Raw genomic sequence first — 27,627 nt, 5'->3', positions numbered from 1 at the left:
AGGTCCTGGGGAGTAGAAATTTCTTGTGGAAATTGATCTGCAATACCATTCGTCCTTGGTCACTCAACTGTTTGCGTATGACAAACCGTTTTGCAAGATGGGGGCAATTTTCCTTTTTGTAGGTTAAAAGACACTGCAAGTATCGGAGAGACCAAAGGCGAGGATGATTCAATAATTTTAGCCTAGCAATGATTTTGATGGAGTTAAGGATGCCTCCAATATCTAAAACCAGAAAGAGGTAAGAGTGCCAGTAGATCGATCATACCTTCTTGAGCTTCAAAGAATTTTACTACCGAGACACCGCCTCTTTGGAGGAGGAGCTAACCAGCCAGAGCTATGAATCTAAACTTAGAACTATAGGCTAAGGATAAACTAAGATAAAGTAAGGTAAATAAAGATAAAGAATGATAACCGATAAGTTCTTGATTGACTAAAGATCTCTCTCAAGGATTACATTCCAATATTTATATGCCCTCTTTTGAATGGTCAGAGGCAATCTTTTGTTTCTCTTAATGACACATCCACACCCGATATTCCCTTCCTTCCAACAATTCTAGTATTTAGGATCAATTGTCTTTATTCTCATGTGCTGGTAATTGTCCATGTTCTGTACCATGCCAGGATCTCTTCATCAAGTCAATGAGCAAATCTCAGTAGATCATCATACTTGATTGACCTCAAGCTTGAGACGGCAAATTCTTACTTGTTTAATCCTTTAATAGCTTTTTTTTTAATGAGATGGATAGCGCATATCAATATTGCATGAACATATTCAAAATGATTGGAAAGCAAAATATCAAGAAGCTAAAATAAAACACAAGCAAGATTCTCCCATACAGTGCCACCTGAATAACCAACCACTTGACCAGCCATACAAACTGCCAGGATACTATTCTTGGCCATCCTTCAAGAGGAGTCACCTTTTAAAAGAATACAGCTCACACGTAGAATACACTTCACATATATGACTCTCTCTCATGCCCCTCTCATTTATGCTCTTGAGACATAAGTATCCTGGCAGCCACCCATAGACATAAAACTGAAGTTTGATCCTCTGATAATGAATCTTGCACCCTCTTTTGCCTCCATTCACAACTCTATCATCAAAATTGATCTTAAAAAACCTAGAAGACGGAGGCTCCCAAATGATGAAAATCATCCAAGGAGATGCAGAATTCTCAGGAGTCTCCAACAATGGACAGGTAGATAGCCTCCACCACCTACATAAATGCTCTCACAAATGTAAATCTAGGCGGCTGCATTCTACCCCAAAAAATGCCAGCCATTTCTTGCAAGCCATATATGAATATGATTTAGGTGGCATGAATCCCCTGCAACTTGCTAAAATCTATGCTCCTACCCCCCTCCAGGTAAAGTATCTAAAGGGGGCGAAGACAATGTAACAGATGGGGAAACATCTGGGGAAACATCGAATAGCCTCCAAACGTGCATCACCCCTGAGCACTGAAATAGGACATGACCCACAAACCCATCCATACTGAGTATGGACAATGTAGGATTCTTTGGAATGAGGCAACTAATGTGATTCAACAAGGTCTCTCCTCAGCCATTGCGGATGTTTCAATTGGACTGAAGGAGCCAATGACAAAAAGGGTGCCTCGAGTAGAAAGAAAAGCAATCCGCAAGACAAAAACTATCCGCAAGACAACTAACTTTGAAGAAAAGTTATCCCTTCTTCTTTTCTGGTACAAAGAAGACAAGCTAGCCCATTAGATTGATAGAACATAAACTTTGAATTACACATTTACAGGAATAGTCTGCATTTACTGAAAAAAGAACTTTGGGGAATCCAAAAATAGTTAGTTATAGCAAAAACCTTGATGCTTGTAACTGCCTAAGAAGCACCAACTCAAAAAGCGCATTCACCTCTTCTACCCTGCTGATCACTGGAATCCTCCAAGCATCCTCAAAAATATCATCTGCAAAACAACAACCTTTCACCTCTTGTGATGAAACCTCACTTTCAACAAGAACTGCAACTTGACCTGTCCACACACACACAAATGCACAAACTGAAATAAGATGTACAGAGATGAGGGAAAACAATTCAATTTATCAGCAAGACAACCTGAATTTAGAACGTGGCTTCCTAAATGAATGTTTCTCTAGGATGTCAGGGCTAAAGGGTGTATGCACAGACGAGAGAGAAGAGCATTCACCACCAACCTGAGCTGTATCATAAACAATGTACTCATTGTACATTAGCTCTGATGCTCGAATAGATGATGGAACGGGCTTTCCACAAGGCACGACCACTTGGTCCCGCCACTTTACAAATTCTGACTCCAGAGGAACAGTCTTGCCAAGTCCTTTGGTTGAGTGCTTTCCTTTTGGGGCCTTCTCCATATACTTTGGTACAAAAAAATGTGCTCCATATAATCAGACTAACGCTTACAAATGCTGCAGTGAAGATTTTAAGTTTTTTTTCTAACAATTTTAAGCAGCAAATGACGGCATCTTGGAACACAAAGTTGAATGGCCAACTACTGGTATGAACGAACGCTTCCAAATAGTGAAAACTATGATTGATACTAAAAACATGAACAACAGCTACCAAATTATGCAAATAAGAGGCCTATTACTGATACAACAATCATGAAAAAAGTTGTTAACTGAATTAGGTTGACACTATTCTCATTGTCTACGAATCATAGATGACATACAAGTAATGAATGAATTCAAGCTACCTCAGCAAGGGTCAGACACTCACCGTGGCTTTCTTGAGCTCATAAATCTCTCCCAAAGCAACCTCACTGAGAAGCATCAGACCTACGGGATTCTTTTTGTCCACATAGCAATATTGTGCACTCTTACTAGCAAGATCAGCAAAGTAAACCCCTTTGCCAAACTATAAACCATAACATGAGAAACACAAAAGTAAATTCCTTTGCAATAAACTGTCCGCATACCCAAATCATATACAAACATGATGAATAGAACAAAATTTATGCACTCATGCATGCATGCACCAGTATTTGCACAAGCATGCATGCGCCCCGCTCACAGACATAAAATGCATGCATGCTTGTGCAAGCGCACAGAAAGAGAGACAGAGATAAGAGATAGAGAGAGACCATGTAACCCGTTGCTGGAGCTTCTGGAGGTGCTATTCGCAGTCCTTGGTTGAGGATACCCACAAAATTTGTCAACCGTGAACCTGCCATCAAATAAATATTTAAGCTTGTTGTCTAGCACATAAATGCCCTTGGATAATTCTCGTTGAAACCAACAAAACTAGAATAACTTTCCCCAATCCTTGACATTTGGCTGCCCCAAATCACATTGTCTTCAAAATGCCATGCATAACATATCAAAATTGGAGAAAAAAAAGTAGTATAGGTGCTATTCTACACCTTTTCCACAAAATCAAACTATAATACAAGAACTTGCCTAATAAAAATACCCACCTTCACCATTTACAAGACTTAGAGCATAAATTTGAAGTTTAACCATCATAACATACCATGCCACAGAAGCATCTTATTCTGGAGTTTATCTGTGTATGGTGTATATTTATCATATTCTCCTTCCCTCTCAAGTGCAAATACTTCTTCTAGTTCAAGTGACCACTCCTAGGAATCAGATGAAAATACAAATTACACAAGCGAAAGGTATAAAGATGGCAAAGCAACAATTTTTCAAAACTATAAGAAGGCAACATGCATCACACCTTGTGTGTGGGAGCATGAGTATTAAGGAGATATTTTTCAACCAACTTGTAATTTTCACTATCATGAGGCAATGGAGTAATATCACACCGGAGCTTCTTGTACTTCACATCAAGAGATTCATCATTTCCACTGTCAAAACCAACTAGTCTAGAAGCAATTTCTATGTCTTGAAGAGCTTCAAGCATCTTCACCTGAAATTGGACAAGCATAAAGCTTCACTTTATATGATAACAAGAATCTACTTAGTTTACTTAGTGATGCATTACATAGAAATAAAGAAACTACTTAATTTCATATGAAGGACAACTATTTCAGAAACATTGATGAACTGGACAACACTGATGAGCAACTCTCATCATTATCATCTCAACAACCTCATTATAGGATCCCCATTTCAGTTGATGGTTAACATAATTAACAAAATAAGTTGAGAACAGTGACCAGTAGAAAAAGAATTGCATGTGTCAATATTAATCACGACATACAATATAAATCAAGTTTAAAGACCATATTTTACACAAGAAGATGCACGCAAAACCAGGATATACCAGTATTGCCAGGCACCCGTGTAACCAAAGGTTCATCATCTTTATATGTGAACTGTTCATGGTTTTCTATGATGGCAATTATCCAGTCAATTGAAAGAGACATGCTATGTTTGAGATTTAAAGCCCCCTAAATAGCTTAGATCATCAGCCAGCATCATCTTTTCACTCAATTAATTGTGTAATTTCTATTGATATAGCTTAACAGAAGTCTGCCCCTAAAAACAAATAGAAATTTCCTGAGGTAGCCATATTATAAAATATGGATTTTGACACAGTGCCATCACATTCTTTCTATGGGAGAGGGCATATTAATTTGTGTAGGTATGGACTTCAATAAACTCGAGTCTATTGTTCACTATATCCAATCAAGATATCTCATGAGTGTTAAGAAGAAGACTGATACACACATCACGAATTATTATATGTAATGTCATTGGAGGATTAATTTCATGCCGTACAATTAAAAGGGCATATCCCGTTTTACATTATCAAAGAAAATCGGCATTGATGTACATCAAAGATGAGCTACAGAAAGATGGTTGTATAATTCTATATTGCCCAGTTTACTGACAAGAGGGCCAATTTGAACTTGAAGAAAATAAGACATGAGAAGTTCAAAGAATTTATTAAACATGTGTTTTCCTCAACTAATATCCTAAGACTAAACTAACAAGTTTAACCAATTTGGGTTTCATTAGTCAAAAACCCAATATATTGTGTATGGAACTCAGACTTCACAAATTTCAAGCATTCAACTCTCAAGGTTAAAATAAAGATTCAGTCTCATTGGAGTTTCATTAATGGAAGCTTGTTATAGACTGTCATGAATAGAGACTCATTATAAAAAGTTTGCCATATTAGAAACTCAGATGTCAAACATTTTATATGTCTTTGTTTTGAGGGGGAAAAAATAAATATAGGGACAAGGCCACCACCAAACATTTCATATGCCGACATTCCAACTGAAAATAGAGTTTCAGCCTGAGTTTCACCAGTTTCAACCTGAGTTTCACAAATGGAAAGTCAAAACTCATTATATTCAGTTTCAGCTAATCTGAAAAACATATATAAAGTTTTATGGGTTGACTCTGATTTTCAAGATTTTATGTGCTGATACTCTGACTGATTGGCATGTGGGGCTTCATAAACTTGAAATTCTTAATATAAAGATTTTTATGATATTATTTTTTTTTTTTAATAAAAAGGGGAGTTTTGTAAGGGTTGAAGCTTCAAATTGAAAGTTTCAGACGTCAAAACCTTAATTAGAGTTACATGTGCAAAAACTTTGGAACTTAAATAGCACTTTAGTTTCATATTTTGGAACTCAAGATAGAGGGGTCTCACAAGGGCTGAAACTTCTAATCTGAAATTCACATAATGAAAGCTCAGTTGCCAGAAGCGGGAGCAGGTTGGGGGCGTAGATGTGGGAGCAGGTTTTGCTAAGCAGATATCTCAGAACACCTTTAGTAAGAAAGAGGTTAGAAAGTAGGTGCAGATTCGAGATTTCAAGAAGATTCTGAAGTGGGTGCATTACACTAGATAGAAGATTCTGGCTACAAAGATTGCAACTCAGATTTTGGGAACTTCATGTTAAATATTGAAATTATAACTATGTTTAGGTATAAGAATTATTTTTAATAGTAGACTTCTGTTTAGTTGAGTCTCATAAACTGAAGCTCACCAAGTAGAGATTCACTAACTCTAAAATTCAAGACTTACAAGATCTATGAGTTGAACTCTTTGAACGAGTAATTCATTGCAGATAATTCGCTATAGATTAAACAAATCTTCAGAAAGCAAAGTTCCGTGAACTGAAACTCTTCTTCCTTGTGAGTTTTCTACATAATGAAAACAATCCAATGCAAGAAATTTTGGTTTCCAAATGAGAAAAAAATTTTAATACATGAATTTTATTTTATGAAGATTGAAATAAACATTCTAAATTTGAGCTCTTTCAAATCAGAATTTTAAAATGTGGAATTCTTCAATTTTGGAGTTCTATTTGACCAAAACAATGTAAATAACAACTTTCTTGATCGAATTTCTGTTTCGTGAGATTTTCACGACATGAAACTTCAAAGTTCCATTCCAATTAGGTCCATTGTTTATAGGATTTCCAGCATTGAAGTGTTTTGAAAAATCAAATTTTTTAGAGTTTCAGGATGTGAAAATTCCTCACTTTTAGGAATCCAGGAAACTAACCCTCATTTTTTCGCCCTTCACAGAAGGATCATTCACAATTTGATTGGTCAGATAACTGGGGATAAAGACTATGATCATTCCAATCAATTTCATTCAGGAAACATCATTTGCTGCCCTGACAATGTACCAAGGCCATGTTGAAGAGGTTAAGTTGTTGAATCAATTTTAAATATGCATCTGTCTTCCAACTGTAATTTGTCATGATTTCAAGTGATTTTGAATGACCATAAAATGAAGTCAAAGCACCATTCACCACCATTAAATTTCTGGGAATTTAACATATCTATAATACTTCAGGAAAAATCCATATTAATCTGCAATGTAGTTTATAGTGTATACCAACCATATACACGCTTCATTTGTCCTTCAGTTTTAGATTATATTCCAGACAGAATTCGGTGCTTACAGAATGTAAATCAGAATGGGATCACAGGAAACAGTTCCCTTGATAGGATCAAAACCAGGGCTAGCAGCCCTCTTTGCTGAAATCAAAGATTTTCTCTTTATAGGAGTCAATGTTTTTTTCTGCATCAGAAGTTTTACACACACTGAAGTACTAATTTAGATGCAAAGCAGAAGATCTTTCCATGATTTCAGCAAGATCAATGATCTCATCCAACATAAAGTCGAAAGATCTTTTGTTCCATAATCTCCATTTAGCGGTGGGGTTTTGGAATAATGGCAAGGCTAGAGGCCTTATCTGCTGCTATTAAGATTTAACCTCATTTATGTAGGAACCAAAAGCTCTTTCAATACCAAACACCCACTAACGGTGGGACTTTGAATTTCAAGGCATGGTAGTAACCTACCTCCATAATATTGAGATAAGTGATCTCTTTTATATAAAGCCAAAGGCTCTTTAACATCAAAATGCCTACTGTAGGGATTTTGAAGTGAAGGCAATGGCAAATGTTTTTCAATACACAGATCTATGATCTCACAAATATTGAGCCAAAGAGTCCTTGTCAGCAAAATCTCCGCTAAGATGGAGTTTTTGATTTAAAGGCAGGGCCTTAGGCCATTCCTCGCATTGTTGAGACCAGTAACCTCATCCAGTATGGAGTCACAAAGACTCTTACATGAAGGCCTTTACCATCAGTATGAGTCCTTATCTGAAGGCAGGGCCAGTGACATCATATCAGTGAAATCAATCCAGGACACTTTCCACTAGCAGTGAAATTCCCATTTGACAGGAAGACCTTCCATTGCATGAAATAAGACCAACTGTTTTAGATAAACAGAGACCAAGGCTCCTAGAATTCTCTGCTAGAGAATAGGTTCATATTAAAAGCAGCGCCAAAGACCCTCCTTGACAGATTGAGACTGGTGCTTCTATCTAAATAAAGCTTAAGGCTCCTTTGAGAAGAAATTCTCAATGGATTCCATTCATTAATATAGACCATACTCCTTTGAGAAGGAATTCTCAATGGATTCCATTCATTGATATAGACCATCAATTCTAACATCTATTCTTGAAGAATTATGAGGGGGAGAGAATTCTAAGGTTTCCTTGAATCCGTTCTTTGAACATATTATGATGTGCATATTTTTACAAGCAGTGCTTAGTAGCATTTTGGGAATTGCTTGGTACCCATATGGTTCTTTATGAACCTTTTTGACCAAAAATAGGGTGGGAGGCCTGCTGGATATTTTGGGAAGGTAGAAACAACCTTCCTCGCCTGATTTGGAGAGGGGTAGTTGCCCCTATTATCTGTGGGCCGTCAAATATCACCTAACTGACATGTATGACAATTTATACCCTGATGGGAGTTATTGTGAAAATAAGCTATCAACTTCTGAGGTCAGACCAGCAGAGTTTATCATAATTCATAGTCATCAGGTCTAGTACAATTGAGCACACCATTGTTCGATCCAAAAAGCAAAGTAAGAGTTGAACATTCATAATGGTGAAGCCAGGTTGAGTCTGGCCAATCCAATTGATGATGACAACCATAGGACCATTAGATGAGTTGGAGCTCAACAACCAACCCATACCTTATCCAAACTATCCACTTGGTTGGGGCCTGCTGGCCATCCAGATCAGTGTTAGTCCCATCAATTGAAAAAGGCATACACATATCTGGCTCATCCATTGATGGAGATGGCCAATTTAATGACTGTATTAGGGGATTGTATATCAATCTAAAAGGCAAGTCAATTGGTCTGAACTCTACCATTAGGTATTCACCCATTAGAGGTCCGGCAAAATATGGCTCATCGATTCAAGTATAGTATGTTGTACCGTACCGTACCGGACGATACCGGACATACCATACCGTACCGGTTTGGTACCGATACTAGTATGGGTGGCATATCGACCCTCGGTATGCCACAATATCGTACTGTTCCGTACTGACACTATGCTAGTGTGGCAACGGTACGGAGTCCGGTACCGGTACGGTGAACCTTGGATTCAAGCAAATGCATTGTCCATCAGTTAAAGAAAGCAGACCACATAGCATGTAAATTTGATCAAGAGAACCTGTTGGCTAATAAAATGGAAAGTTTGCCCATCAAAATTAAGAGGATAGGCTTCATGTACCATTTTTTGCTTAGACAACTTTAAAGCATTTAAATGGCAAAGATCAGTTTTATTACTTTTTTCCCCCAGTTTAGAATCCCATATACACAGGCCATGCAAAGTATCTAGTATCCAAATTTCCAAATAAGTGTTGGAAGCTTGCTTTTGCTTCCGGTTTCAGCCAGGCCAAATGGTTTTAGTTTGAGTAGTTTCAGCTCCAGTTTCAACATTCTTGATGAAAATAACTATACAATCAAGTCAATATTGGAAAAAGAATTTAAAAAAAATCAACAAAAATAATTATCAATTTGAAGTAATAAAGCAATGTTTGAGTTCATTTAATGTATCAAATTTGGTTGTACTTGCTAAACAAGCAAAAGATCAATTTCTTACGAATTCACTTTCTTTTAGGGCTGGAATATATTATTTAACTCTTTAATGACAACTTAACACATGAAAATATAAATGTTATTGATATATAGACTGATAGCCATCCTTATGTTTACAAAAAAAAAAAAAATCTTCTTCTCCAATTTTAGTTAATACAAAATATCATAACACTTCCACATCTTCTTAAAATTTGTCAAAACCAAACATGATATTGAGAAAATTCTTTCAAAAAATTGAAAAAACAAAACATGTGCCAATCAGTGTCATGAGACCAGCAATTTAAATGTGCACAAATCCATAATATGTATATCACCCTATGCAGGTCCATATGATCCTTGCTAGTGTGTGAGGAGTATGAATCAGCATGGACTGATGCAAACTGCCACACTCTGATTTATTATATAAGCTCTAACGTGTTGCTTGAGCATGTAGCTTGTACCAAAGGGTATTGTCTTGCATGGTGCTATGCGACTACCATGAGTACATCATGCAACACTTTATCAAAGGTTAGCACCAGCCAAATTCCCAAAACCGACTCCAATTTTGGATTGTTCTAGTTACACAGGAAGAACATAGCTTTGGAAGCTTCAGTAGAGTTTCCTACTTCAAATACAAAGCCTTTGTAAGTATTTATTAATTTCTGTTCTTCAGAATGACATGAAATATAATGATAAGCTTCCTTTCTTCTAATCGTGGTGCATTCTGCAAATAAAACATACTTACATGTACATGTTGTATATATGAAAGAGCACTATTTTGCCATTAAAGCTCATCCTTTAGATTAAGAAAATTTGACCCAACATATTTATGTTAAGAGCTTTTTAACAAAGACACTATGCTAAACAAAGATGAGATGGATAGCAGAGAACAGCACACAGAACCAGTGATAAAGAGAGAAATTCAGGAGAAACAGCAATTGCACCATGTGAACTGCTGTCATGCCACAAAGTCATAGCTAGATATATGACAGAATAGAAAGTTGATTTCAATTGGCTGAGGTACATGATCTAAAAATTGCACGTGTTAAAAGAATGAAAACAAAAGAAAAAAAATCAATGCATATGGCAGCACATAAGTACTTGCCTTTGCCTTAAAATCATCTTCATCTCTTATCACATGAGGATGGATTGAAGGAATAAGGGTAAAAAAGCGATTGCTGGCATCAACAATCAAGCTCTCTTTAACAACTGGATCATGTCTAGCATTATTATTTAATAAATTTTGTATCTCTGTTAATGCTTCAAAACCTGCAAGACAATAACAAAAACTTTTATAATAAATAGCTAAATACACAGTGAAGCATTTACCAATCTGCATTATAACATCATGCTGGAATGGATATGAGATTGCCACAACAATGTAGTATCGCATCTTGGACAAGAACACATAGGATTCAATTTATACCCTTCTGGATATTCATTTTACTTAGCTTTCCGAGTGGCATTTCGGACATGTTAATCTCAAATTCCAACATAGCAGCCCTGAAAAGGCATATGTAACCCTTTAGGCATCTTTCAACAAAGGGAAAAAATCCAAAATGCGAAGGAGCAGTAAGTGATAACCTGTAAGTTTCAACATCAAAAAGCATCATCATCAATTCTATTAATTGAGGAGCAAGAAGGCTCTTTGTATTGGCAGAATCTTTCTTCTTTGGTACTTGCTTGACACCATAATCCTACAAAACCACAAATTCATAGACGACTCTTAAAAATCAGAAATCTATGAAAGCTTGTGTGCAAATTGAAACAATTGTGTGAAATCCACACATACAATATCTAGTGGAAAAAATCTGCCTGGTTGCTTCTCAAAGTTCTTCTTCTGTTCCCATGCTTCCCAAGGATTTCCTGTCTTCTCAAGAAATAAACGCTTGAATTCCTGAATTGCATCAGAACTTGACATCTCTTCCAATTTGGTCCCCCCAATTTTATCATTGCCAACACGGCCCCACTTCCGGAATACATAACAAGCTGATCCTTTATCCTCTTGGATGATCTGAAGGATATAATAACTTCAAGTATAGAAAAGATAGTCAGGTTCATCGAAAAGAATATAGAAGGGTTAGTATGACAGTTGTAAGAAAGCATTACTTGTATGGATTGATATGAACCAAAGACATATAGTCTCACACCAAAATTTATGAATTAATTCATCTAGATGAGCATTCTGCCACAACCAAACTTAAAACAGATGTGAACATCTTGGAAGACTTGGATCATATGACAACACCACTGCGATAAGCGCATTCATGCAAATTACTATGAATAAAGATACAACTCTATACGAGTGTTGGAAGATAGTAGATTCAAAGCCAAATCAATACTCATAAAAAGCTTGGATAGTTTGGGGCATGGTCTGTTGTGCCAGTATCAGGCCCCAAACTGGTTACCCGGCGACACAGGACGGTACAGGCCCTCGCCGTGCGGGCCTGTACCGACACAGTAGAGGAGGCGGGGGAGAGGGTGAACGGGAGAGAGGAAAAGAGAGAGAGAGGAGGAGAGAAGGAGGGAGACCGGCAACCCAGGCAGGAGGCGGAGGAAGGCTTCACTGGGCCCGGCCCTTTTTTTTTATTTCGCAATTTTTAAGTGAATTCGGCAAATTGCTTGCCGGCTGCGGAGCCCGAAAGAGCTTCCTCTCCCGCTCGCTCTCTCTTTTCCTACCTTTCCTTCTCCTTCTCCCTCTCCCGTTGCCGAAACCGTTCCCAGTCCGCCGCTGGGACGGCTCGGTACGACCGGAACCGTCCGGTTTGGGACAGTTCTGCTAACCTTGGTTTGGGGTTCTTAACAAGCACGATACAAAATATTCTTCTTTAGCACTCGCTCGTTCTCTTCTTTGTGATGAAAATATAACCGGAAGGCACAAAGATTATGCATCTCTGACTGGATATGGCCTATTTGACAAGTTTAGGGAATAGGCAATCAATTATTTCCATAGGTATCTTAGAAATTAGTAGCCCATAATAGAATCTTCTAGATTCACCTTGTAAATTGAAAATGGCTCAAGGGAAAGATAGTTAAGGGTGACTAATGTGCCAAAGTGCTGGGGAAAACCTCAACTCCAACAGAAACAATAAATCCACAAAATACAGGAGTGCAGCCAAAAACCAAATTAAGCCAAAAAAAAAAGGTAGTCCAATATTAGGGGTGGCAATTGGGTTAGGTCGGATCAGATATCGATCAGATCAGATATAGAATAACACAAAAATCTATCAACTGAACCCAACCTATTTATTAAACGAGTCAAAAATCCAGACCCAAACCTGACCATTTTATTAAACAAGTAACCCAACCCGACCTAGAACAAATTGGAACAAGTTAAACAGGTTAAATAGCCTAAGCATTGTCACCCCCATCCAATGTGAATGAAGTGACATACACAGTTTTAAACAAAACTGAAAAAATGGGAATGGTTGACTAGGTGCACCAAGAACAACCAATAGTACAATTTTCAAAATTCCAACTTTTAGAACTTGGTTATCATCCAAATAGCACATATATATTTTAAAGAAAGCATGCAATACTAGAGACATCTTCCAAGTATGAACAAGAAGGATCTGATACTACAACAATGAGATTTGAATTGTGCTGAAAATAATGAAGATGGAATTCATACCCAAGAACACCAAAAATGGAAAAAGAAATCAAATCAAGCACTTAAATGGAAGCACCAAAATCAAGAGAAAAAGAATTATGATATTTTTCTTCTGCTATGAAATGGATGGTAAAATTGTTTAATCCAATAATATTCAGGTGCAACCAGTTCAATCAGTCAAATATGCATGGTAGGTGAGGGTGGAACTGTTTATCCAAACCAACCCAGACCTAACCACCCATTTAACCCAAACAACTAGGTACACAGTTTGGTTACGTGTCAAGTAAACCTGATTTGTTAGTGGGTCAAGTTGGGTTTGATCAAAAGGTTCTAATTCAATAAGTCAAAACCCTTTGACATATTCTATACAATACTTTGATACAAGATTTGCTATATCGATCAATACCGTACCGAAAGTACCGTACTGTAATGGTACAAATCGTATGGAGAGTACCGAACCGATACGCAATCTCATACCGTACTGATACTCTGTACACCTCGCCATCTCGTACCGTCCCACATACCGACATTGTAATCGGATGGTACTGGAACGGAGTCCGATACTGAAACCATGAACCTTGCTCTAATATGTATATGTGTGTGTGTGTTATATTTTAGTGGAAACCTAAAACAAAACTATAATCCCACTTATATTTCCTGTCTTAACTTCCCAACCAACATCAACCAGTACTATCCTACTGCCTGGTCATTCTCTCCTCGTCTTGGTTCCATCTCCTCTCCATTATCTTCTCCCTTATCCCATCTCCTCCCCCACCTCCACCGCCCTTTCAATTCCCCAGTCCACATCCTCTTTTCTCAAGGATGGATGATAGCTCTGGTGGATACTGATGCTGCCCCCCCCCCCCACCTCTTCTCTCAAAGGCGAACTTTAATGGATCTAGCGGATGTTGATACTAGGGCAGGGACCAGTAAAAAGGCAAGGGATAATGTTGTCAAGGCACTGCTGACCATCGAGATCTAGCAAGCGGAGTTCTTTGATAGTAAGAGTGTGAGGGCTGAGCTTATGCTTTGGGTTCCATCATCAAATTAAAGGCCTTTCCTCTTCTTTTTCCCTTCCATGTGTCATCTAACGTGCAATTTAGAATCTCAAAAATGCCCAAAATGAATAGCCTAAAGCCCTAAACCTTTGATTGCCTATATAGTATAAAATTTTAAAAAAAACAAAGTTAGACTTACCCTTAAATTGGTCAGCAAATGAGGTATAGGATGTTTAGATAGATCCATGTCATGTTAGACATTCCTAACTTGCTGGCAAATTAGGTCGGGTTCAGATTGCATCAGACCCGTACAGACTTGATATGGGGCATTGACTTGACCCAAACCCAACCCAGCAAAACCAATTGCCAACCCCACTAACGGCAAGCCAATTGGAGAAATAAATAACCCATTCTGGGAAAGCACTCGCAAATGGCAATTTTGTACAAGTATAATATGATCAAAATGAGATTGAGTAGGAATCTTAGCAGTTAAACTTAATAGTTAATTTTCTTAAAGATGATGATGTACCAAAAAAATAGAACCTGTGCATTATTCACTAGCAAGGTGCACGACTAAAAAAAAATAGCAACCAAGAAATGATTTCACACAACAAATCACATAGGAGGCTTCACAAGTGGTGCCAATAATTAAATCATAAGGATTTTAATATTCCTAACAACATGATATCATTTTGTCTAGCGATTGTTAGGGTCTTCATTTCAATAGTACCCACTATTCAAGCTTGGCGGGTATACAATATTGTAAAGCAAATCCTATGCTTAGGGCATTGCATAAGCTTTAGTGCCGAACCTATTCAAATCGGGTGGTTCGGCTCGTACTGAACCGAACCGATGCCGACCTAGAATGGTTTAGCCAGTTGGATCAGTTTGGCCATTATAACCTCTCGCTTGCCCCCCCCCCCCCATCCCAACCTTTATTGAACACTCTCAAAGACGAAATCTTAGCTCCACCACTCTTTCTCTTTCCACACCGGCCACCGCAGAGAAGGTAGGTCCTCTCTCTCAACCGCATCTAGATGGTGGTCAAAGCCTCAAAGGGCTCCAAGTGGAGATGCTCCCGCTCCCCCCTCCTCGGCATCCCCCCCTCTCTCCCGACCACATCACAGTTGGTGGTCGAAGCCTCAAAGAGCTCCAGGGGGAGGTTCTCCCTCTCCTCCCACTCTAGCAGCGCCCCTTTCTCTCCTCCCTCTCCCTCCCTCCCCCTCCTTCTCCCTCTCCTCGTGTCCCCTTCTCTCTCTCCCTATTTCAGTATTATGCCCCGAAATGGCACAATATGAACCCATACCGTACCAAACTGGTCGCCAACCAATACAACCTTTGGTACAGTTTGGCGAGCCTTGCTTTAGACTTTCATTCTAGTTGCAACACCTATTTCTGACATTCCCAATGCATGTTAGTTTACAAACACATATATCATGTACCTAGTAATTTTTAACAATGAAGTTCATTTATAGTGGAAAGAAGGGCACAAAATGGGAAGTTGTATCTAATAATAAACTGACTCTATCTTATACACCTTTTCAACACATTCTTGGTTCCTTTTTTCTCAAGCACATCTCTCCTCACTCCAACACATTAATAAGTTCCTAAATGCTCCGAAAGTAGGCTAGTGCTCATCCCCTTATAAGTTTTATAGTCTTCATTAGGACATTTATAACTTAAATGCTCCTCTCTAACTAGCTTATGAAATCTGGCAAAAGTAATTCAAGCAACAAGGTTTCTTGAGCACCAAGTATAGTTATGATATTTTCATCCATTCCACCACCTAGGATGTTGCCTTCATTGCTTATGCAGACAACATTATGACTATGGGAGGTATAACCCTCTTCAGAAAGCACTTCAAAAAATCTGAAATGATATAGCAACTCTCTTCATCATTTTCTTGCTCCTCTGGAGGCTATATGTTCAAAGGAATCTGCTTTTCATTGTAATATGGATAATTGATTTCATTTCCATTGCTTATTTAATGTTTGGAATTCTCACCATGCCTATATAGCTTCATTTGACACTTAAGGTAATAGTGACTAGCTATGCTTTTCACATGTTCATGCCAATGAATTGACAAGCAAGTATATCTACAGTCTACACAAGCTAAACTATTTTGTTATCCCACGAAACACTCTGCAGCATGATGCATTCTCTCGAATTTTCATGGAACTAGCACCATGTTAATATTTTTCCACATTCTCACTTTCACTAATAAGACACTAGTCTTCTCTTGATCGTCATCTTTTTCAGAGGGACTATCTTATCGCTTGGAAGCTTAAGAAGCATGCACATTTATCTAGTAATGCATAGCAATTCACCTTGGCCTATGCTCCTAAGATAATTTGGCACTGGGACATGCCAACTGGTAACAATAATTGTTGCCACATTTGACACCCTGCAATGTGACAACCAGAATACTGTTAGATAAGCAAAACTCCAGCCATCATAGGCATGCGACCATCATTTTCTCACTAGACTGCTTTGTGTAAACAATTTTAATCCACTTTGTTGGTCAACCTTCTCATGATGTCCTGCATGAATAACCATCTTTCCTTTCTCCACGAAAACTTTTTTGTTGCACACAAATATTGATAATTATGTTGTGGTATGTTCATCAGTATGAAGATCATATGATTACTATATTGTGTTATACATATTGTGCATATATCGAGCAATTGCTCCACTAGAGAATGGAAGCAACAAACAGTCATTCCATTATGAACAAACAAAATCAATGCTAGCTCATTAACATCAAGGCATGCTAATGATGCATATTCTCCTTTCCCTTAGAATTAGTAAATTTCATGTGACTTGCATGTTAACAATAGAAATCCAGGTGATCTCCTAATATGGAAATTTTACCTGTTAATGCCAGTTGAAAGGTCCGACATATTTAAGGTCGTATTATAGATGCTGTTTCCATCCTCAAGAATGTGGCCAGAGTCCTGCAAACCAGAGGCCTCATGTACAGCACTGCACCCCTTCACTTTTACAGTGACCATACCACTTCTAGAAGTTTCAGAGGCCGCCTCAACTTTATATAAATCGAAAGGAATCTTCTTCTGCTTTCTAATACACTCGTGCAAGTAATCCTCCCTCACAATGGGTATTTTCATTCTCCTGCCAAATTGGTCTATATACCTTAGGCAAAACTTCAAAGTTGTAGTATGGTTCACAGAACAAATGAAGAACCAACAAATATCAGATGCACCCAGAGGTGCAACTAACCTGGCTTTTCTGATTTCAGAATCATTGTCATCCATCTCTCCAATCAAAACCAAACAATTAGTATCTGTACGCAGCAAAAACATCCAGTGAGATGATATCAATTGTACAACATGATTTGCATGAATATGAACAACAAAAAGCAAGAAAGAGACTATACTGCAACCCAATTTGGAATGCGGAGATATACCCTTCTTAATCTTGGCATGAATTTTCCCCCCTGCCTCCTCAAATTTGTGCTTCCAATCCTCCTAGTTTAATCACTAAAAATGTAAGTAAACTTCCAATATGTAAATCTCCTTGCAACTCTAAATGGAAAAAATATAGTAGTACAACAAAAAAGAATTACAGAAATTCTAAACATAGAAAACATGGTAGAACCAGATATCGCAACCTTCGCATCATCTAGCTTTCTGTCATTACATGGCCAAGTCCAGAAGAGGCACGATCTTAAATAATAGAGAAGAAAGAAATAATATAAAACATTCTCACTTTTTCAAAGACAACCATCACATTGAGCACAAATGTGTAAAACAAGAAATTTTAGGGAGACAACCTACGATGGCTTTTCGAGGTGCTCGAGCTATAGCAACTTTCAAACTCTCCAATTTGTCATCATTTGATGGATGCGACTGCATACCAGTACTACAAGAAGATTTATTGGAAGATGGAGGAGGAAGAACTCGGTTAGGTTTGTTCGCCTTTTGAGACTCGAACCACTGCAGCATATCATGGATTGAATTAGCAACTGATAGAACCCTTTGCATAGGCTTTGATAAACATTACATTTCATGTACCTTTAGAAGATACTGATTACTTGTTTCTTCTGGGATTTTCCATTTTTCCTTTAGGCGTACAGGATCAGTTGTGGAGTAAGAACACCTACTCCATGCTGAAACATAGCCATGGCAACGATACTGGCCTCCAGAGTAATGCAGGGAACCAGAACAGATAGGGCACTTACCCAAAGCTCCAAAGAGCATCCCATCAGCACTAAACAAGAAAATGGAAATATTGCTGTTTGTCAGCACTCAGCAGTAAATACTCTTAAGGTAAGAATTTAAACAGAAAGTCCAGTTTCTAACAGTAATGCATCAGATCACAAAATTGCAGTCAGATAAACAAACAAGATGGCAACATACCAGAAACCAGAATATGATGTGTGCATTAATCAGCAGAAAACCTCATAGAGCTTTATGGTTAGGCCAAGCTTCGTAATGTAGAGTATATTATATATCAATTTGGAGGTAAATGCCACTATGGTAACTGATCTTTGAACTAACCAGCAACAATTCCTTCTCCATGGTGAATTCACAAGCATGTACCAGGACTACATTAAATGCCCAGTACTAGTCACGACAAGTAATATTATTAGAGAGATTACTATGATTCTCCTAACTCTTGAAGCTATCATGTGCCTTGGACATGCTAGTACTAGTCAACTAAACATGAATATTAAGATCACAACTCCAAATCACTTTCATTGCAGTACTCCGAGCTGCTCCATCTTTTGTGTCTAAATGAAATAAGATTAATCAGGTTTTTTAGTCACAGAAATAATAATCAATATCATGGTAATTATCATGTCCAATTAATGGCATCATGAAGATACTAAACACCATAACAAAATTTTTAAAAAAATTACCAATGATCTCGTAGATCATATTCTGATCCTGCTGAATCCTGTCCATTAGCTTCCAGCATCTCCCGTAGCTCTCCAGTTGTCACATGCTTCTTAAGCTTGTCTTTTATATCCCACAATGCTTTACTTTGCTCTTCCAGCTTTTTTTCGGACTCAATGGAGCTAGAATAAGTATTACCAGATTCAGCAGGATTTTGCTTACTCAATGCCCCACCTGCTGAATCATTTTCATCAGATTTGGGAACTTTAAAGTGTTGATCTTCACTCCCAACTTTTTTGCGCTTAGTGCCTTTTGAAGCTTGTTGTTCTTGTTCTATAGCATTTGAAACTAAAAGAGGAATAAAAAGTCAGAAAGACATGACGATGGTTACAATAAATGATACCATCCAAAATCTGAAAGAACCTCATCAAAATTGAATTCACATTAATACCTGTATTGTTGTTAGATTTATCCTTTTTAACAAGTGCAGTAACTGTCACCTTGTCTTCGGGTGAAAGGCTATCCCACCCAGAAATTTTCTCTATAATGGTGGATGGAGACATCTCTATAAAACAATTAACATGGTGCCAGGCAAGGCCCCTAGCACCTTGTCCCTCGGGCTTGGTGGAGCAACGAACCTAACATAAAAAGTAGCAAAGTCAGATCAAAGCATTCTAGGATCCATGAACTGCAGTAAAAAGTGAAATTAAAAGTGACTTGATAATTGAGGATGAGGCTTGAGGCTTATGGCTACCGATACGGTTATGGCACTAGGAGTGGCTTCAAATGTCTCAATTTATATCTGTTTAAAGAACAAAAGAGCAAGATACAGTAACATATGAAATAAATGAAGATAAGCATCTTAAAGATATATAATACTATTTGGAAACATCATAAATGATAGGTAGAGAGAACACCAAAAACTTATCCACTGGCTATTCTGTGTTGCCAGTCAAAAGACATTTAAAACTAAAATGAATCACCAAAAAATGTTAAACTTTTTTTAAAAAAAAATTGTGGCTCTGTAAATTTTTTTATTACAGAGAATCACTTACAAAAAATTGATGTGAAACCCAGTATTGAACTTTGAGGAGACATAATGCATGCAATTAATGACTGATCTCTTCCTTTTTTTATTGAAGACCTGAGCTTGTTTTATTCTACCTTCGTGTGGACAAGCTTTTTCCTATTTTTGGCGTAATATGATCTAGGGACAAAAGCATATTGATTCAAACCAAATTATTCAAGTTACAAATGATTGGAAAGGGGAAGAAAGGCACAAGTCAAATATGACTGAGTAAACCTATCTCTTACAATATCTTCTTGACCACTTACATTTTCTTTGCCTTTCCTTCTCGCATTGTATGACTGCATTAAATATGAATGTCCGTCTCCTATCTCTTAAGTTTTTTCCCCTTTGATTTACCTCCTGCTGGTTGACCCTCAAACTTGGGTTGATAACAGGTTAATATTGTCAACTTATTTTTTGCCAGAAGTTGGAGATCAACCTACCTCACAATGTGAAAGAACTGCTAATGACCAAATGATTGTAAATCGTACATCTCATACAAAAGTGAAATTAATTTAAGAATTTAAACTAATTAAAGGTGTCTTCAGCATCAGAATATATGCGGAGATTGTTATAGACAAAGGGCTTCAGGTAATGCAAGTGATAGATGTGAAGCATAAGATAGTCCTACCAAAAAGCTCAAGGCTGAACAGCAGAAAACCACATTCCTGATCAAGTATATTCTGATTTATAAGTTTTGAAGTAAGTGTTTTGGAACCATTGCTTGATTTTGGTTCTGCATTGATTTCGTCAAGTCAAAAGTCATCTCTAGACCTTCCTGAGAATTAAACTCATGTGCTCTTTAGGAAGAGATTATGCCACTCATATCCTAATGTTTAGATGGTTGGTAAAGATTAAGTCCCTAGCAGCATTGTTCCTATTTTAGGTGCCTCTTAATGGGTACAGGAATTATGCAAATTGCCAATGCCTATATATAAAAACCAGAAATATGGATGTTTTACCTCACGAAAAAGAGGAAGCTACAATACCAAACAGAATTTATGTAATGAGTACTATGATATGGATGAAGAATGAAACCTACAGAACCCTCAAATGATAATCTGTCTTTAATATATCAACTGCCACAATATATCTAAAATCGTCTCACTAGCTCATAGAAGCAAGTCTGAGAATAGTTTGCGCACAGGATATTAATATTAGCCTATTATATAGAAACATTTTTAGCAAGATGTTTGCATGCTCATCTAGACTGGTGATGAATAATAACATGTAATGAAGAGTTCAGCAATTTTATAAGCCATAACAGCATAAACTGATTAAACAAGAAGCAAGATGCATGAAAAACAACCAAATTTCGAAACAACATGTCAGCCAACTGCTCGAGCAATATATGTAGAGCTTGTATTCTAGTTGATGTTAGTATTATATTACACTAGTGGCTGGGTCAACGTCAAATATCCATATTGCTTCTAGCTCAACTCTGGAAAAGATATTCTGCAATCTGTGGTGCAATGTCAACTTGGAAGGTAAAGGCCAACATGAAGTTCAACAGAAACTGCTTATATATTCTTTTTTTTTTTTAAATGTGGCTCTTTATCATTTTTCAATTAGCAAGGCAAAAAATTTGAAATAAAGACTTAAAAACAGAAAGCTGTTTGTACTATTTCTCAGAAATTCGTATATTTTCTAGCGTGCATCAGAGTTCGAACAATCTCACCCTTATCCTCTAAAAGATTTAAAGTTTATTAACACACTGATGGGATGAACTGATGAGTGATCACCCTTTATCAATAAAATTACTACCATCAGAAATATTATTCAACTGCTCAGATCATTATTAACACCCCAACTATCTCTCATATATGCTTGTCTTCTTATCAATTCCAGCACTCCAGCCCAAATAATAATTTAAAAAGGGGTATGCAAATAAAAGCAAATATATGAGGATATCATCCCATGCTGGATATCAATATCAATAAGCAATATATGACTTTCACAACATTAAAGGCACCCAAATAAGATAATATCAGGAATGTTTGCATTTTTACCTATAAAAACAACTCCAGCACTGTAGGTTCATATTGTAGGAGCAATACTTTAAAAGCTCGGTTCACATTTTAAAGTTTTCGAGAAGAATTTTGTTAATTATTTTGCCAAACATCATTTTTTTCCCTGACGGCATCCCATAGCTACTAAAATTACGTTTCTTTGCAGAACACTACACAGCTACATGCAAAAACCTTCAAGAGTGACTGACAAATGGGGTTAATTTAGCCCTAGAAACAGTTGCTTCCCATAAGCAACATGCAATCTGTGACATCCTAAAGTAGAATGAAAAGCTCATATAAAATTACCAACCATTCCTTTCATAATTTTCTGGTTGCAACGCCTACAAGCAGCACGAGAAGTTTGAGAAACTTCAACGGCACACTCATCATTACTAACAGCAGTTGTACTCACGGATCCACCCTCTATGTACTTCCTTATCTTCTGTTGATCCTCCCAACGAAGCAAGTCTAGGCCTTCAATGTCATCAACACTGGTATCAATGTTAGACACCAGGGTCAATTCTCAGGTAATAAGTAGACTATAACAAGACTTCTGCAATTAATCTAACAAATGAAATGTAGTGAGGAAATCTCGAAAGCAATTCAACTACTGGACAAGATCTCAATATTATTACTATGACTGATTATTTCACACATACAATTTAATCTGGTTTCCTTTCTTGAAGATGCACCCAGCATGATTCCACATCTGAATCCCCGAAAAAAACAAGGAGAAAAAAGAAATATTAGATCTTCAGATGGTAGTAAAATAACAAGAAATTAGACACACATATCAATACACATATACAACAGAAGATAGTGTGACTTGAATTCAGAATTCTTAACCAACAATGGTAGCAGGGGAAGAAGTAAAAGGTGAAAAGGTGATGCAAAGTGGAGATACTTGCAGGTGCAGGTAGAGTTAAACGACATCTGGAGAAAACAGAACATAGAGAACAAAAATTAAGGCAACAGATTGTTTATAACTCTATGCTGGCTCACCTGTCATAAATGAAAATTGCATGAATGAAGAATTTCATAATTTGCAATGATAACATTAAAGAACCTTGCAAGAAATTTGATGACTATGTGCACCACTAAAATATGAAAAGATAGGGTAGAATAAGCTCAAATAACAATTACGAAATGGGAAATAAGCCACAGTATGGGAACAAGGAATGGGAACAAGAACTTCGTGTATCTAGACTTGAGAATAACATGCATGCATGGACACCCCATAAAAACTAAAAAAGAAAAGACAGCAGTTCTAAATAATTCTAAATAATTAGATAACAATCCAAACTGTTATATTCTACCATTTAAGTGCGTGTATTTTTTTAACGAAATATAAATGATTGTCAAAATGTGATAACAAAAACAGCATTAGAATATTTAATTTAGCAAATTACTTTGACATATGAGTTTATATTTATTTTAAAGATTAACAACTCACAAAATGAATATAAAAGATTAGTTCAATTATGCATATGACTTTAAAGGATCTATGGCATCAATTACAAATATCGAGACATTCACTCCCACAGCGCCACACGACAAATTGATAGCCAGAAACTAAGTTAAAGGTGCACCTAAAACTTTGGTACAGGCACCATATGCCTCAAATTACACTTCTTGCATGAGGGAAAGATAGGAGGGAAAGAATAACATCTATCCTTAAATATTAATTCAATTTACTACTTAATTGCTGGCAGCAGAACTTTTCTACTAATTCTTGCATGCCTTAACTACCATGCAAATTGAATGAGGTTTATTAAGAATTCCTTGCTGAGATGTCAAAGCATTTGTTCGTCAAAGGCTTCATCAACAAATTGAACATTACGAAATGACAAGCTAAATGGAATCAAGGTGAAATCCCTATTTGAAATATAAATATATAAATATATAATTTGATTGAATTAATATTTGGATTCAAGAAATTCTTGCACTTTGTATGGGCAATATTGGGTTCTCTTGCATCAATTTGGTATTAGATTCACATAGTCAACATGCCCAGGATTTTGCTAATACAAAAATGGCTTCAGATTAAATAAAGGAAATATATGAAGTGGTAATGCCAAGGTTGGATCATAGATCAACAACAATAGTTTCTCAGATTGTCAGACCTTTTCATCTACTTCACCTACCATGTAAGACCTACCAAATGAAGTGCTCCAGTGTATCATAATAATCAATGATTTGATAATGGAAAAGAAGGAAACATTACTTAAATTAGCCTAAAGTTTTACTTACTTTAGAAGAACAGGGCAGCAAAGCAAAAGTGGCAGAACATAAAACCGGGCCATTTATCACTAATTGGAAGGAGAAAGGATATTTCAATTTTGGTTGTAAATGATGTTAATCATTTCTAGGGTATGCTATATGCACATATATGTGAGATGATGGCAGCCTGGGCCCTCTGATAAAATATCAAGCAAGCTGCATTCAATCAACTTGGAGACCTTTGTGTGGAATTACCTTAACCAAACCCATCTCCCTAGGTTTCATAGGAGTGTACTAGCTTCATTCCTTGGACAGACTCTCCACGGTTGTGGCCTTGAACCCTATTTTACCAGCTCAGCTTCCATCCTTTTATTGTGCATACCAAATAAAGCCGTGGAAAGGGGAAGAAAACAAAGGGAAGAACTAACAACAAAAATGAGAGACTGGTCCCTAGAGTGCATATCTCCACAGAACTTCATGATATTCATTGATGTAGTTATTATTCCTAGATAAAAATCCACTTGAATAGTATTAAGAAAACAACCATGCTGGACTTTCTAATGCAATAGCTGATATATTTTTCAAGGTCAGTTGCTAGGACCCAGAAAAAGAAAAAATAATTGCAGTTTTCCATAACGAAGCCTCTTATTTTCCAAATGTTTTTTAAAAATATGAATGCTAAGAAGAATTTAGGCATATTATACAATTTGGTCAGAGTTTGGTTCCAAATTTCTAGCATGAAATCTGGATGAGTTTTATTATTTAAAAAAAAACTTGATTTTTTTGAATTGAAGTGGGACTCTTATAGTTGTCATAGGATTAACTGCTATAGTTTGCAAAAGCCAAGTAAGCCCTTTCAAAAGAACTGATGTTCTTATTTTTATTAAAAAAATCATGTCATGGTATTGTTACACAAGTGTGATCGTGGCAGTGGAGCTCGCAAAGTCAACTATATTTTAAAAGCTACGACAAAGTTCTGAAAGTTTATGAAATCACATGCATTTTTGATATTCCGTCACCAGACTTGCAATCCTCGAGTACTCGTTAAGTCCACAAAGATAACCCCTGGATACAACCATAGGAAGGGCCTGTTATCACACTAAGCAACCAAGACCTTCTGATATACTTCGCAAAGACTAATTGAACCCTAAACAACTACCAAGACATGAGATATTCCACTTGCAGCTCCAACTAAAGCCCTAATTATCAAAATAAGGAAAACGCCTAAACTAGTTCCAGAACCAATAGATTGACCACAGCAAACTAGATGTTTTTTTTTCAATCTGCAACAAAGATGACATCAAGGCGACCATACAAAAAAGATTTTGTCTGAAGAATTCCAACAAAACCCAAACAATTGATCAAAACCAGCATAAAAAGATCACAAATTTCAAGAACAGACAAAATGGCAAGAATCAAGAACCCAAGTCCCTCGTTCTGTAAAACAATGCCTGCAAGCACGGCGACCAAAGAAAAGACACAACTTTCAAAAAAGGAAAACAAATAAGCCAAGAAAAAATCCAAAATTTGCTCCAAAATCGTACAATGAAGAACTCGATGGCTAAGGATATGAATCATCTCATCAAGAAATAGCCTACATAGTAGAGAAAACCCTACGAAGAACCCCAATGTAGGAAGATAAGAAAAGACGATTTTTTTTGGGGGGGTCTTACGGGCATGAAGCCGTCGAACTGGGTGGCGGTAACCATCTTGCCGAGACGGAGCTGGTCCTTGCCGATGGAGTTCTTACAGGACTTGCACGAAGACCTCCCCGACTTGGCGTACTCCGCCTTCCATGGCTTCGGCGGGGTCGCCATTGCCGATGAATTTGAGGACCGACCGAGGTCTAGGAGTATCTCCGCGAGCGAGCAAGCGAACGAGAGAGCGAAGCGGCGAGGCTTTCCGAAGGGAGAAATGTAGCTAGATTCATGCTAAAGCCGGACAGTATACGGTGCTTTTTTGCCGGAGATACGGGCTGGCCGGCACCACTCATCGGATATGTGCCAAAGCCATGTTGGTACTGCCGGAGATCAGATGGGCCATTGAAAATGGTCGATCGATCAATATTCTAGAAGATAATTAGGTAACTGAGCAGCCAATCAGTTGCATGCCGATCTTGGTGAACTCGACGAGGTTGGCTGGATATAGAGTCAGCGATTTGTTGGACCCCACTGGGTCAGTGGAGGGATGGGCTGATTCAGAAGATTTTTGGGGAGCAGTTGACATAGTTGGTCCTAGCTCTACCCAGGGCCGGCCCAATCCTTAGGCAACTGAGGTGGTCGCCTAAGGCCCTAGCCTAAAGAAGGCCCACCGCAGGAAATGCCTCAAAGACAAAATGAAAAGAAAAAAGGGCCTCCTGTGAGTTCGCCTTAGGTCGGCCCACTGCAGGGAAGGCCTCAAAGACAAAATGGCCTTAGGCCTCCAAATATATTGGGCCGCTCTTGGCTCTACCGGTTCCTGATCGAAAGGAGTCTGACAGGTTAGTGTGGATGTCATCATGCCGGACGCGGGTACAAGCTAGGGATTTTATCACTCTGATCAGTAGGAAGTCAGCTCGACAAATTGAAGGATGATGGATTTGGAGGATACAGGTTCACCCGCGTGTAGCGCTCTTCATCTAAAAGGTGGCATGGGATTGCTTACCGACCAGGAGTTTGCTCGCTCGATGAGGAGTGTGGGTCACCCAGTGCTGTGAGGAGTATATAGAGATCGATGAGACCATTGATCATGTTCTTGTGCAGCGCCCTAGGGCGAGGGAGATATGGAGGAGATCATTGGTTCCCTTGCCCCAATCGATGGAGTCGATTCAGGACCTGATCCATCTATTAAGAGTTTTTATATGGAGTCCCGGATTACGGGAGGAGGGGATCGTCAAAGCATACTTAGCTTATCATATTTGGTTGGATAGGAATGCTGGCTTATTTGAGGGTAGGAGGGAGTCTCTGAGGATGGTAGTGGATAGAGCTACATTGCAGGTGGGGGAGGTTACCACAGCTACCCCGTTGTTTTCTACTGAGATGGTTAGGAACATCTGAGGCACTCTCTCCACTGTCACAGCGCCCAGGTTCGCCCTTGTTTCTTGGATAGTTGGGTGCCCCCACCCCTTAGTCATCTCAAAATAAACTTCGATGGTAGTATGTCGGTGGACGGTGTATATGAGGGTGTTGGATTTGTGATCAGAGATTCTCTTGGCAGGCTGGTAGCAGTCGGAGATCGGCGTACGCCTGGTCTCACTGTTGTGGGGGCACAGCTTCGGGCTGCATAGGAGGGGCTATCATATGCGAGGAGGTTTCTCGATGCCAAGTAGGTGCATCTCGAGGGAGATTCTTCTATGGTAATTGGCTGGATTCGAGGCTTGGATAGGTATGGTGATGGTAATCCTCTCATCAGAAAGTCTCGCAGATTAGTTCGGAAGATTGGCGGTCTCCAAATAGCACATGTTTTTCGGGAGACAGAACCGAGCAGTAGACTAGGTTGCCTCTCTTGTCGCTCGGCATTTTGGAGAGTTCCTTTGGATATCTACAGAAGATACTC

At 38.0% G+C, this 27,627-nt stretch overlaps 1 protein-coding gene across 2 annotated transcripts; it reads right to left on the bottom strand.

Moving 5' to 3' along the window:
* Positions 1–1,674: 1,674 nt before the first annotated feature.
* LOC103715477 (poly [ADP-ribose] polymerase 1-like) lies at positions 1,675–26,162 on the bottom strand. Of its 2 annotated transcripts, XM_039123609.1 has the most exons (20): positions 25,767–26,162; positions 22,533–22,582; positions 22,184–22,364; positions 19,247–19,433; positions 18,819–19,143; positions 17,971–18,166; positions 17,734–17,892; positions 17,364–17,424; positions 17,177–17,240; positions 16,811–17,068; positions 11,124–11,361; positions 10,916–11,028; positions 10,758–10,834; positions 10,437–10,600; positions 3,692–3,883; positions 3,485–3,593; positions 3,096–3,178; positions 2,732–2,869; positions 2,188–2,370; positions 1,675–2,006 (listed from the first exon to the last, which is right to left on the bottom strand). In XM_039123609.1, the coding sequence occupies exons 1-20, from the start codon at positions 25,908–25,910 to the stop codon at positions 1,959–1,961; spliced, it is 2,970 nt and encodes a 989-aa protein (XP_038979537.1). In that variant the 5' UTR covers positions 25,911–26,162; the 3' UTR covers positions 1,675–1,958. The 2 variants fall into 2 exon arrangements, with proteins under 2 accessions (XP_038979537.1, XP_038979538.1); XM_039123610.1 differs by lacking the exons at positions 22,184–22,364; positions 22,533–22,582; positions 25,767–26,162 and adding an exon at positions 19,550–22,143.
* Between the last annotated feature and the right edge of the window lie 1,465 nt (positions 26,163–27,627).

This window comes from Phoenix dactylifera, chromosome 2 (assembly GCF_009389715.1).
Source record: "Phoenix dactylifera cultivar Barhee BC4 chromosome 2, palm_55x_up_171113_PBpolish2nd_filt_p, whole genome shotgun sequence".
Taxonomy (NCBI): domain Eukaryota; kingdom Viridiplantae; phylum Streptophyta; class Magnoliopsida; order Arecales; family Arecaceae; genus Phoenix; species Phoenix dactylifera.
This window is presented reverse-complemented; position numbering and strand designations above follow the sequence as displayed.